Here is a 10,911-nt window from a genome sequence, read left to right as displayed (position 1 = left end):
ATTTAAAAACGAAATTCATGGCATCCTGTCCCTTCACTTTATGGCAAATAGATGGGGAAACAATGGAAACAGTGACAAGATTTTATTTTCTTGGGCTCCAAAATCACTGCACTGACCGCAGCCATGAAATTAAAAGGCGTTTGCTCCTCAGAAGGAAAGCTATGACAAACCTAGACAGCATATTAGAAAGCAGAGACATCACTTTTCTGACAAATGTCCATATAGTCAAAGCTGTAGCTTCTCCAGTAGTCATGTATGGATATGAAGGCATGAAGAAGGCTGAGCACTGAAGAACTGATGCTTTTTAATTGTACTGGAGAAGACTTGAAAGAGCATGACAATTTTAAGGACTTCCTAAAAAGAACCACACCTCTAAATGTCAGAGTGTAGACTGTTACCCCTTTTGCTTTCGAAAATTACTAGAACGCCAACTAGGGATCATGCAAACAAATGTGAACTCCATGTTAAAACTGAAGGAGAGCCACCAAAGGCAGTGAAAGTCAGATTGTAGATGGAAGTAAGGCTGCCTACACCAGGGACTTGCAAACTAAGCCCTCAGAGCCCTGAGCCCATGGTGAGTGCCTCCTGATGTGCCGAATGCCATTCTGCAGACAGCACCAGACCCAGTTTGGCCAAGAAGAAGGGCATGAGTGAGGCAGTGAAAACCCAAACAGATAACCCACACAGGATGCATGCCTGGAAATGCAAGAATTAGCAGCCTGTCCGAAGTTGCAGCTTGTCCTGGTGGTAGGGTGGCAGAAGGATGTGTACTGTGAGTGGCCCTGCAAGGCAGATCTTAATTGGCTTGAGAGAAGTAAAACACACAATTCTATTATAAAGAGATGTTTCTACCACCTGGAAGATGGTCCTGATTCCCTCCTTTGATTATAAAGTTCCAGCAAATAGCCACTCCAGGAAAAATTTAGCTCGAAAGAATGAACCAGTAGAGACACATGATAAAAGATGGAAAGTTAGCAGTAAAAACAGTAACAGACAAAAAACAACTCACCAGAAGAATGCTGCCACAGAAAGGAACTGCTGCTATAGACAAGGAAATTTATAACACCAGCCCTTTTACTATGAATTTAAAATATTCCTGAAACAGCGGCTCTATAAGAGATAAAGGCAGAGACCCAAGATTCCAAGGGGCAATAAAAGACAAGATGAGAGGAAAAGGGTTGAGAAGAAAGAAGTGGAAGAGAAAAAAACAAATATATAAGTGCCTACAAAGGCAAAGATGAATGACTAAAAACTTTGGAGTATGAAGAGGCAGTCAAACAAAGCAAAATGAAAGTGAACAGATGAAAATGATTCAAGAGAAAAGACACAAAACAAAAAGATAACAAATACATGTCTGAACTCCCTGAAAAGAAGAACCCAAATAACGGAGAACATTTATCTCGAATGTTAGATGCAAAGAGCAAGCCACATGGCGAAGGAAAGAAATGAGACGGATCTCATTTCTCCACATCACCACTCAGTGCTAGTCAACAGTGATATATCACCTACAAAGTCCAAAAAGAGATGATGAGATAGTTTCATAACCAAGTAACCTGTCACAGGGCTGTACAGATGCAGCATGATTTCTTTAACCAGTTCTTACCAGTAGTGGGCATGACAGTACTACAGTGAGTATCACTGTACCTTATGAATTCTTTTCTCAGCATTGCTTGTGAAAGCTAAGAGGGAAACAACCCAGTGTCCACTACCAATAGGACTGGCTGAATCAATATAGCACCTCATGCGAAGAGTTGACTCATTGGAAAAGACTCTGATGCTGGGAGGGATTGGGGGCAGGAGGAGAAGGGGACGACAGAGGGTGAGATGGCTGGATGACATCACTGACTCGATGGATATGAGTCTGAGTGAACTCCGGGAGTTCGTGATGGACAGGGAGGCCTGGCGTGCTGTGATTCACGGGGTCGCAAAGAGTCAGACACGACTGAGCGACTGATCTGATCTGATACAGGAGAATACTCTCAGCCATGGAGAGGAAGAGGCAAGCGGATGTGTCCTGATGTGAAATGATACCAGTGTATATTTGTAGATTTTAAAAAGTATGGTATAGCACATTGTGTGTTACCATTGTATGTGTGTGTGCATCTGTACCTAGACCAGGGGTCAGCAAACTACAGCCCAGCCCAAGACCCAATTCTATAAATAAGCAGCCATACCTATTCATTTATGTGTTGAGCATTTACTGTTTATGGCTTCTTTTGCACAACAGCAGAAATGAACAGTGGCAACAGAGACAGACAGGCCCTCCAAACCTACACTCTGTGGCCCTTTTCAGAAAAAGTTTACCAACCTCTGACACTGACACTCCCTGAAATATTACACAAAGAACTGGTAACCGTGACCTCTGTTGAGCAGATCTGAAGGGCAAGGGCTGAGAGAGTCACTTTCAGAGGGTCACTCTGTTACCCTTTGGTGCCTCTGCATGTTCACTTTGCTTATTACATGACTGCAAGGAGATAAGTGGATGAAGGAAAATAAGAATTGCCAGGGTGACAGCAAACCAGTGTTGTCATTTCATGCTTTCTATTCTTAAAGGAAATGAGCAAAATTCACGTTAGACTTCTGGCAAGAGCAGGGAAGCGACCTTCCTGGTTGTCCAGTGATCAAAACTCTGCAGTTCCACTGCAAGTGGGGTGCGTTCGATTCCTGGTGGAGGAACTAAGCTCCTGAAAGCAGTGCCAACAAAAAAACAAGTAGGGAAGTGCTGTGCCAAGGTCAAGGGCAAAAGGTAGAGGGAGAGAAAGCCATTCACTTGGTTGTATTTGGATTGAAAAAACATCTCACATTTGCTCTGCTTTACATGAATGAACAAGGAACTTCATTGTATGACACATAGCTTTCAAGTTCAAACATACTTCAAAATGATCTATTTTAACAGACTGCAGGCTTAGATTTTTTTAATATAACTTTAATACTCTCTTCCACTTAGGCTCAGTTTTAAAATTTTTAAAGACTTTTAAACTCAATGCTCAATTTTCAACCTAAAATGTACTCATTTTTAAAAACATTTTATTAAGTGAAGGCTCAAAAAGGAATCCCGGTTTGTATTTAAGGTAAGGTTGTTTTTTAAAACCTCATTTAAAAATTAGAGGCCAACCTATTCCCACCCGCCAAATGTACTCAAACCAAACATCGTACTTTCATTCATTTAATCCTTTGCCAGCATGTTGTCATCAGCAATGCCCATGTTTAACATTGAAATCACACATTTGGGATTTTTAAGGCGCTCCTTCGTAGGCCAAGAGTTCACACTCTGATGCAGGTGAGCAAACCTCAAGTTTATCTGTCCTGTGAATATTTGATTTCTGTATCTAGCCCTGAGCAAGGTTGCTCCCAAATATTTTCCTGAACTTCTAAAACACTTAACTGGCTTCCCTATAAGGCTCTAGTTACGTCTCACTAGAATGACAACCCAGCCACTTCCTGAAGGCTTACACAAGAACTTTACAAGAGTAGGAACTAAGGAGAGGTGATCTGAGCCAGACCCTCAATCACACATGCCCCAGCATCTGCGCAAAAGGAAAATGTGCTGCTGTGTCGCTTTGTGTCTAGCCAGGGCCACCCAAAAGCTGGGTGAAGAGGGGAAGAGAGGGGAAGCCACAGAAGTTTTGCCTCTGCAGGTTCCCAGTGCTGCTGCTAGCCAATTTGGAAAACGGGACCTTCCCATGGCTCCAGGGTGTGTGAACACAAGCCCCTTCTCCCTGTCCGCTGGGCTTCCTGCTGCGTGTATGACCCACACCACCATACATGGCAGCCCTGTAAGCTCCTCAACAGGAGTGCCCATATTCAGGCTTTCATTCCTGCCTGAGGATTACTGTGTTTTCAGTTACAAAAGGGAAGACGAATTATTTCAAATAGACCCACAATCACACATGGGTCTCATTAAGATTGTTAGTGCCCAGAATCAGCCCGAGAGAGTGAAACAGTGGTCTACGAACTATAATTGTTTCCTCCCACACCTCCCCAAGGATGTCACATTGGAACTCACCGTGGTAATTCCAGCCACATGACCCAAGAGGGGAACCAGTCGTTGGGTGGGGCTGTGTCTTGGTCAGAGTCCAGGGCTGCCAGGCTGCTGTCATCTTCCTGGGGCTCATACTCTTTGACTTCCAAAGCTTTCAGTACCACTGAGGAGGATGTGCTTTTCAATAAACCAACTGCCTCACTCCGGCTGACTTCAGTCAGTTCAATCCCATTCACATTCAACAAAATGTCACCTAGGGGCCAGAGAAGCAGAAGCCATTCTTGGTGAGGCTGCAAATGGCAAATGGGAACTTCTGCTGGAGAGGATAAGGGGTAGCGCTGACCAGGATGTGGAAAAGTGAGGGCAAAGGACACCCTTGTGACGTGAGGTTCGTTCTCACGTAGCAAATTGTGAGCAGCGTGCATGTTGCAAAGTGTTGAAAAATTGTGTGTTGGGGGGGGCGCGGGGTGGGGGGTTTCTAAACGTACACGTTGGTATTTGGCTCTTGCCTTTAAAATGGGCGGAAGGAAGGGAGCGGGAGGATGAGAGGAAGACAAAATAGCCATATTCACTATTTAATCAGAGAAAACCTACTTTTTTTTTCCCCTGCTCTCCCCCACCCCCTATTTTTAGCACAAAGGCAGAGCAAGGTGGCAAAAGCTTACACAGAGCCTGGCATGTAGTAGGCACCCAATAAATACAGATTGAGTAAATAAGCTTCCCATGAGATTAGGCATCTCTTTCCTTAGAGTACCCTGGATCACATTAAAGTAGTGAAACTTTTCACCAATGAGAAAGTATCTGGCGTGGTATTTTCACTTAATATTCATTGAATCAAATCATTTTGCCTATCCAACACATAAATACAGTTCACAAACAGTTTCATCACTGGTCATTCCAGCAAAGAATCACTTAGAATGAACAGAACCAAATTACTCCACTTAATAGAGGCAGCTTGCTCATAATTGCAGTTCTTCCCTAAATTAATGCTTGGCATCCTTGGCAGGTACTCACTTTCCCAGCAAGCAACGTGGCCCATCGTCAAACCACATAAACCAAAAGGGGTGAAACCCAGTCCAGCAACTATACTCAAACCAATCATGGTCAATAAGTAAGAGATGTCCTGGCCAGATCACCCTCACATTCTCTTGTTAATTCTGGAAACAGTTACCTAATCCAGGAAGCCACACTAATTCCTTTTAACACTCTGCTGCCCTAGTTCCTTAAGTCTCTTTACTTTTTACCTGTTTTTATTCTTCCATCTCTGCTTATGACTCCTCCGGGCTCAACACTGATGACATAGATGGGCAAATCCCACTCTGTGTGTGATGCGCCCCCTGCAACGGTCATGCCGAGTGATTCACCAGGGTCTTTTCGGACACTTACTACTTTCTCATGACAAGTGACCACAGGATGGAGGGGCTAAAGGCACAGACGGAAAAAAAAAAAAAAAAATATATATATATAGCACATTTGTTCACAAGTGGGTTTGAGTTGCTTATATACAAAAACTACCAAAATTGCATAAACATGTGATGGAGGTTCTTAGAGGAAGGGTGGGGAGCGGGGAAGAGTTGGGGGGAGACAGATGCAGAGAACTCACTTGGTCCTCGCTACAGAGTTACATTATCCCAAATGCCATTGGCTGACACGGAACATTTACATTTCAAATGGAGATGTAAAAAATGGAAAGAGGAATAGGGTGAAGACCACTGGAGAAATATTAAGTATACAAAGTGAACTGCACCTGAGATTTTTCATGTGACTCATTTATTCCTGATATAGTGAGTCAACATTTCATGAAATTTGTCACTCATGAATATCAGCACTTTTTTCTAAGTTAAAAGAGTAACCATATTTAAAGTAAATGGTCCCAGTTTAATTTATTCAGGTAATCACAGAAATCCACAAAGAAAAATAATGAACTTCGTAGATATTATCCTCTAAAAACTCACCAATATCTGGGTTTTCCCCAGCTGACAACTTTATTCTTACTTTATCGTTCTAAATAATGTGCAGTTATACCCTTTAATTTTATTACATAAAATATACACATTGTATTAATAGAATAACTTCTAAAATTAAGAGAATTGTGATTTTGATTCAACAGCACAAGACTAAAAACATCAAAGCCATATGCAACATTATCTTGAAAGCATTAAGAGTGAGTCAAGGAATATATATCAGTGAATATACATCAATATATATTTTTCTAAAAAGTTATTCTCTTTCCTGCTTGGGCAGTGACCAAGCAGATTAAGTCAGCATGTGCACTGCAAATAAATCGTTATAACACCTGATCAAACCTCAAGGAGGTTTATGGTTCAAAACATAGCTGATAGTTCTATCTAAAGAAAGAAAAAAATTTTTAATTTGACAAAAATAATCATGTCAGAACAAAATGTAAGCGTGCTTCTGAAATAAGAACTTGTATTAGTTTTTGCATATTCATAAAGGAGCTCTGAAAGAAAAAGGAGGTGAGTACTGGGCAGGGCAGATATGGGTGAGAAACTATGCTTTCCATCTTTTGAACTCTCTGAATATATTATGTATTCAGTAAACCAAATGGGCTGTAATCAAACTTCTGTAAATTTGATGGTTTTCATAATACAGAACTAATGCTTGCATGCACAGAATCAATTTTTAATGCTTCATTGTGAAGCAAGATAAACCTAGGATTTTTGAGCATTTATTACCTCATGATTTCCTATGGTTTTAAATAACCCATGTCTCTTGTAATGGTTTTATTATATACAGTAATGCCATGTGAGTGTACCCTAGCACTGAGCATAGCATTTAACACATTGATGACAGTAAGTACACATCTGTTGAATAAATGGATGGATAAACTGCAAGTTGCCACACCTTGTTTTTGATAGTAATAGAATAATAAATTGGAAATTAATAATTATAGCAAGGTATATGCTGCAGTTAGTACTTCTAACATCAGGGGTGTGTTTAAATAAACCTTAGAACTTTGAAGTGCCCTGTAGAGATGGGTTGTGCAGGTGATGTAGCCACACTCAATCGTTCTTCAGCTTTTCAATTGGCTAAAAACTTCTCTGTCTCACAAATCTTGGTTTGCCGCCTTTTGGTATTTCTTTGAATCATTAAGTGCCTACTTTAAAAAAGCCATATTACTTCCTAAACAAAAAAAACTTGAGTAGGGTCATGAAAAACTAAATCATCACGTCTATATGTTTTAATTTTAAATACAGCACTGTGTGTGTGTGTGTGTGAGAGAGAGAGAGAGAGCGAGAGAGAGAGGACACTCCAGAGGGCAGATAGAACTATAAATTAAAATAAAAATAATTACAATTTCCCACTAGGCCAGTCTGTTATGTAGGTTTTCCAGGAACTGGACACATGACAGAAGGTTGCAGCAAAAATTTGATCAGATTACCCTATTTCCATGATTCATGATGGTTAGGTGGAAGGGATCATAAAGCCACAGTGCTGGTGGAAGCCGCATTCTTAGTGCTTTAATGAACCAGAATATAATATGGTCTAGTTAACTCACACTGAAACTTTAAATAAGTGAGCTAATAAGCCAGTTTTCCATTAACAGATACCATTGGTTTAATTTAAACACTAATGGTATTTATTATCAAAAAGACACCAGGTAGTCATTATCCATAAAAGGTTTTAGCAGGAGGTACTTGGTTTTTCTAGATTGCTTATTGTAAACAAACCTAAAATTTATGGATTTATGGGGTATGGCTGGCTGGCTGGAGGAAGGCGAGGTGGTGTAGCCTTGCAGGCTATGTAGTTAACAGTATACAAAGCAGAGATATTCCAAAATAAAAAATCTGCATCCATTGCTCAAAAACTCAAACTTGTGAGTTGTTCCAAACTGAAACACAGCCTGATATAGAAGGTAGGCATTCCTAATATCTGTTGCAAGAAGAATGGGCTACCTATAAGAGTTTAGTGACAAGTGATTTAATGAAACCAGGTCTCAGGAGAAATGACAGCTAGAAACTCATTGCCATCACAGTAGGATGCCAAGCCAAGGCATAGGACTAAGCAAGGTTTGTGTTACTTGGATACCCATCCAAATGGGGAGGGTACAATACTGCCTCTAATAAAAGCCACAGACAAAAGTACACATTGGCCTGAGTCACCTCACTTAAAAGACGCTACAAATTGCTGACCTGAAGGAGGCAGTCTGCCTAGTGATGCATTCTGCTTCATCCACAGTGTTTTAAAATTTTTCTGGAATTGAAAACCATAAGGACATATGCTCTGTAATTTGTCCCAATCCCCACCACTCCCTAATATTACATCAACTTGAATGTTTTTATTATCTTCCTGGGTATTCTTGCAAAAACAAACACATTAAAAATAGAAGGGGAAACAACCCTGGTGGTCCAGTAGTTAACGCTCATGCTCCCACTGCAGAGGGCATGGGTTTGATCCCTGGTTGGGAAACTAAAATCCTGCATGACTTGTCGTGCAGCCAAAAAAAAAAAAGATAGCAGAGAATCATTCATTTTCAGGCAGATTGGGTACTTCAAAAGCCAGAAACCAAGCCACCTTCCTCATTTCAACGTGAATAGGAACCGTCCTTAAACAAATCGCCTGTTTTAAAAATAAGACATCTATTTGGCTTAGACTAGAAATTAGGTCCCATATGAGGTCTGGTTTTCACGATTGAATTTCAAAACACTCCTGTACCTTTCCCTCTCCTCCTTGGAAAGGAGACACCTGTTATCTCACCATGTCGCGAAGATGGGATTTGGGGCTTTTGTTTTACAAGACAAGTCAAACAGTGTTTAAGTGATGAAGTCCAGAGATGACACTTAGAAATGTTCAAGTGTGCAGGCTTCCCAAGAAAGAGCTCCCTGCAGGACCAGTGGACATATCCCGGCTGGGCCTCACCTTGGGAGTGTTGCTCCTGTCCCCTGGCCCCGGGGACTGGCTGCCGTTGCTGTTCCAGCTGGCTTCCTGAAAGATGTCAGGACTGTGCCGCCGAACCTGGCGGGATACGACGAGGTGAACACGCCTTTCACTGGCCTGCGTGATGAGACACAGGTGTTAGCCACTTGGAGCTTCCATCCTAAACATCCAGCACCAATGACTTAGCGAGATGTCAGTCTGGTTTTACTTTTCTTTTTAACTTTTTATTTTGTGTTGGGGTATAGCCGATAAACAGTGTTGTGATAGTTTCAGGTGAGCAGCAAAGGGACTCGGTCAACGTATGCCTGTATCCATTTTCCCCCGAGGTTTTACCTTTTTTATGGAAAAAAATGATTTCCCACATTCTCCATGATTATACCCACTTTGTAATTTGGCAAGAACTTGAGTTATTTCCTTTATCCCTATACTTTAAGTAACGAACATCACTTCAAGGGGAGAAACTAAGAAACATTTGACTCATTCAACAGTCTTTGAAAAGACACTGTTGGGCATTGCTAACTTATTTTTAATGAACTGCACACAAGCCACGACTGAAGGACTTTCCAGCTTGAACAGAGTGTACTGTGTAAAGTTGCAGCCTAGTCCAAATCCCAGACCCAAAGTCTAAGACCAAAGGCAAAGAGTAAAGAAAAGAAATGGAGTTGGTGACGGCAACACTCCCACTGCAGGAATACGAATCCTGTGAGTGACAGTTTCAAGCATCTGAGTATTGGAAAAGATGAGCATTTCAGAAATCTGAGGATGACAGCAGGCTCTAACGCAACCTGATTTGAAGGCCTTTCCTGATCTTTTTTTTAAATGTGACAGTCACTAATTGTGTTGACCAGTCCTCTCTGCTATGTACCCTGACAAAGAGAAGCTGCACTGCTTATTAGGAAGGTTGATTCCACACCATGAACCTACCAATTGGCTCTCTGCCACTGAGGAGTTTCACTTGTGTCTGAGAACACGTGGGGTCATTATTCTAGAACAACTGACTACAGAGGTTCCAGACCTGCAGGCCAGATAGACGAAACTTTGGACCTGTGAAACATACCTAACAAGGCTTCCTGATGGCCCAGGCTGAAGGAGCCTGCTCACCTCCCTGTCACTTGAATAAAAGCTGACTGTGGCTGAGGCATGGCTGGATTTGACTGGAAACCAGGAAAGAGGCTTGGGGACCAGGGAGGTAGAGAAGAGAAGACCAAGTTCTAGGCATTTTCCCTCTACATCCCCTCCCCTAGCCACCAGCATCACAGCACAGGTGGATGGCGGCCTACCTGCCCTCTTCCTTCACTGGCATGGTTCTCAGACCATGGACAAGTCAGGTCATGAAAAGAGGCCACGGAAAGTCCATGTTCTTCTCCATGAGCTCAGACAATGGGAGTGGAGTTGTTCACTTCCTGCCTCTCTGCCTCTTCTTTCCCGTGGCCTAAAAGTCACTCTCAGGAACTAGGATCTTGTTTTAAAATCTTAAGCAATGAGAACCCCACCAATGAAATCAGATCCCTACAGTTGCCTAGCCCAAAACTTTGTGGCTTTACATTCTTCTATTAATATCTCAGGACTCTTTAGAAACGTAGGGGTCATCAGCTGGGTGGTTATAATATAGATGAATGTTTAAAAACAGCTGCTAAAGTACAGTGCCTGTTGTAAACATCATGGTGGATGGTGGGCCAGGATGATTCATTTCACATACATGTAGAAAACCCTACAAAGAAAGTTTAAGTCCTTCACTTCCTCTCCTTCATATCAAGCTTGATCATCACTTCTGCTGCTCTGCCCAGTCATCACTTACAGAGTTGTCTCCCCTGCTCATTTGCCTATCTCGAATTCCCTGATGTTTCTCATCATATATAAAGCTTGTGTCAGACCAGGATAAAAATAACAAGCCCAGGAAACAACAGCGAAGTAAGCTGACATGAAGAACTATGGTACTAGCCAACTAAACTCAGTTCTTGGAAGAGGATTTTGTAATAGCTTTTTCTTTATACTGTAAGCCCCACTTATCCAAATGAGGTTATCTCTGG

The 10,911-nt window shown here is 41.8% G+C and overlaps 1 protein-coding gene across 4 annotated transcripts in view; it reads right to left on the bottom strand.

Moving 5' to 3' along the window:
- LNX1 (ligand of numb-protein X 1, E3 ubiquitin protein ligase) overlaps positions 1-10,911 on the bottom strand; it is a 187,981-nt gene that overhangs the window by 4,817 nt on the left and 172,253 nt on the right. For all 4 annotated transcript variants that reach the window (XM_010859698.1, XM_010859695.1, XM_010859697.1 and 1 more), the window contains exons 8-10: positions 8,864-8,998; positions 5,227-5,404; positions 4,007-4,235 (exon numbers count right to left, since the gene is read on the bottom strand). In XM_010859698.1, the coding sequence (XP_010858000.1) occupies positions 4,007-4,235; positions 5,227-5,404; positions 8,864-8,998 (542 nt within the window). The remainder of the gene's footprint in view (positions 1-4,006; positions 4,236-5,226; positions 5,405-8,863; positions 8,999-10,911) is intronic.

The sequence above is a fragment of the Bison bison genome, unplaced genomic scaffold, assembly GCF_000754665.1.
Source record: "Bison bison bison isolate TAMUID 2011002044 unplaced genomic scaffold, Bison_UMD1.0 scf7180017864458, whole genome shotgun sequence".
In the NCBI taxonomy this organism is placed as follows: Eukaryota; Metazoa; Chordata; class Mammalia; order Artiodactyla; family Bovidae; genus Bison; species Bison bison.
This window is presented reverse-complemented; position numbering and strand designations above follow the sequence as displayed.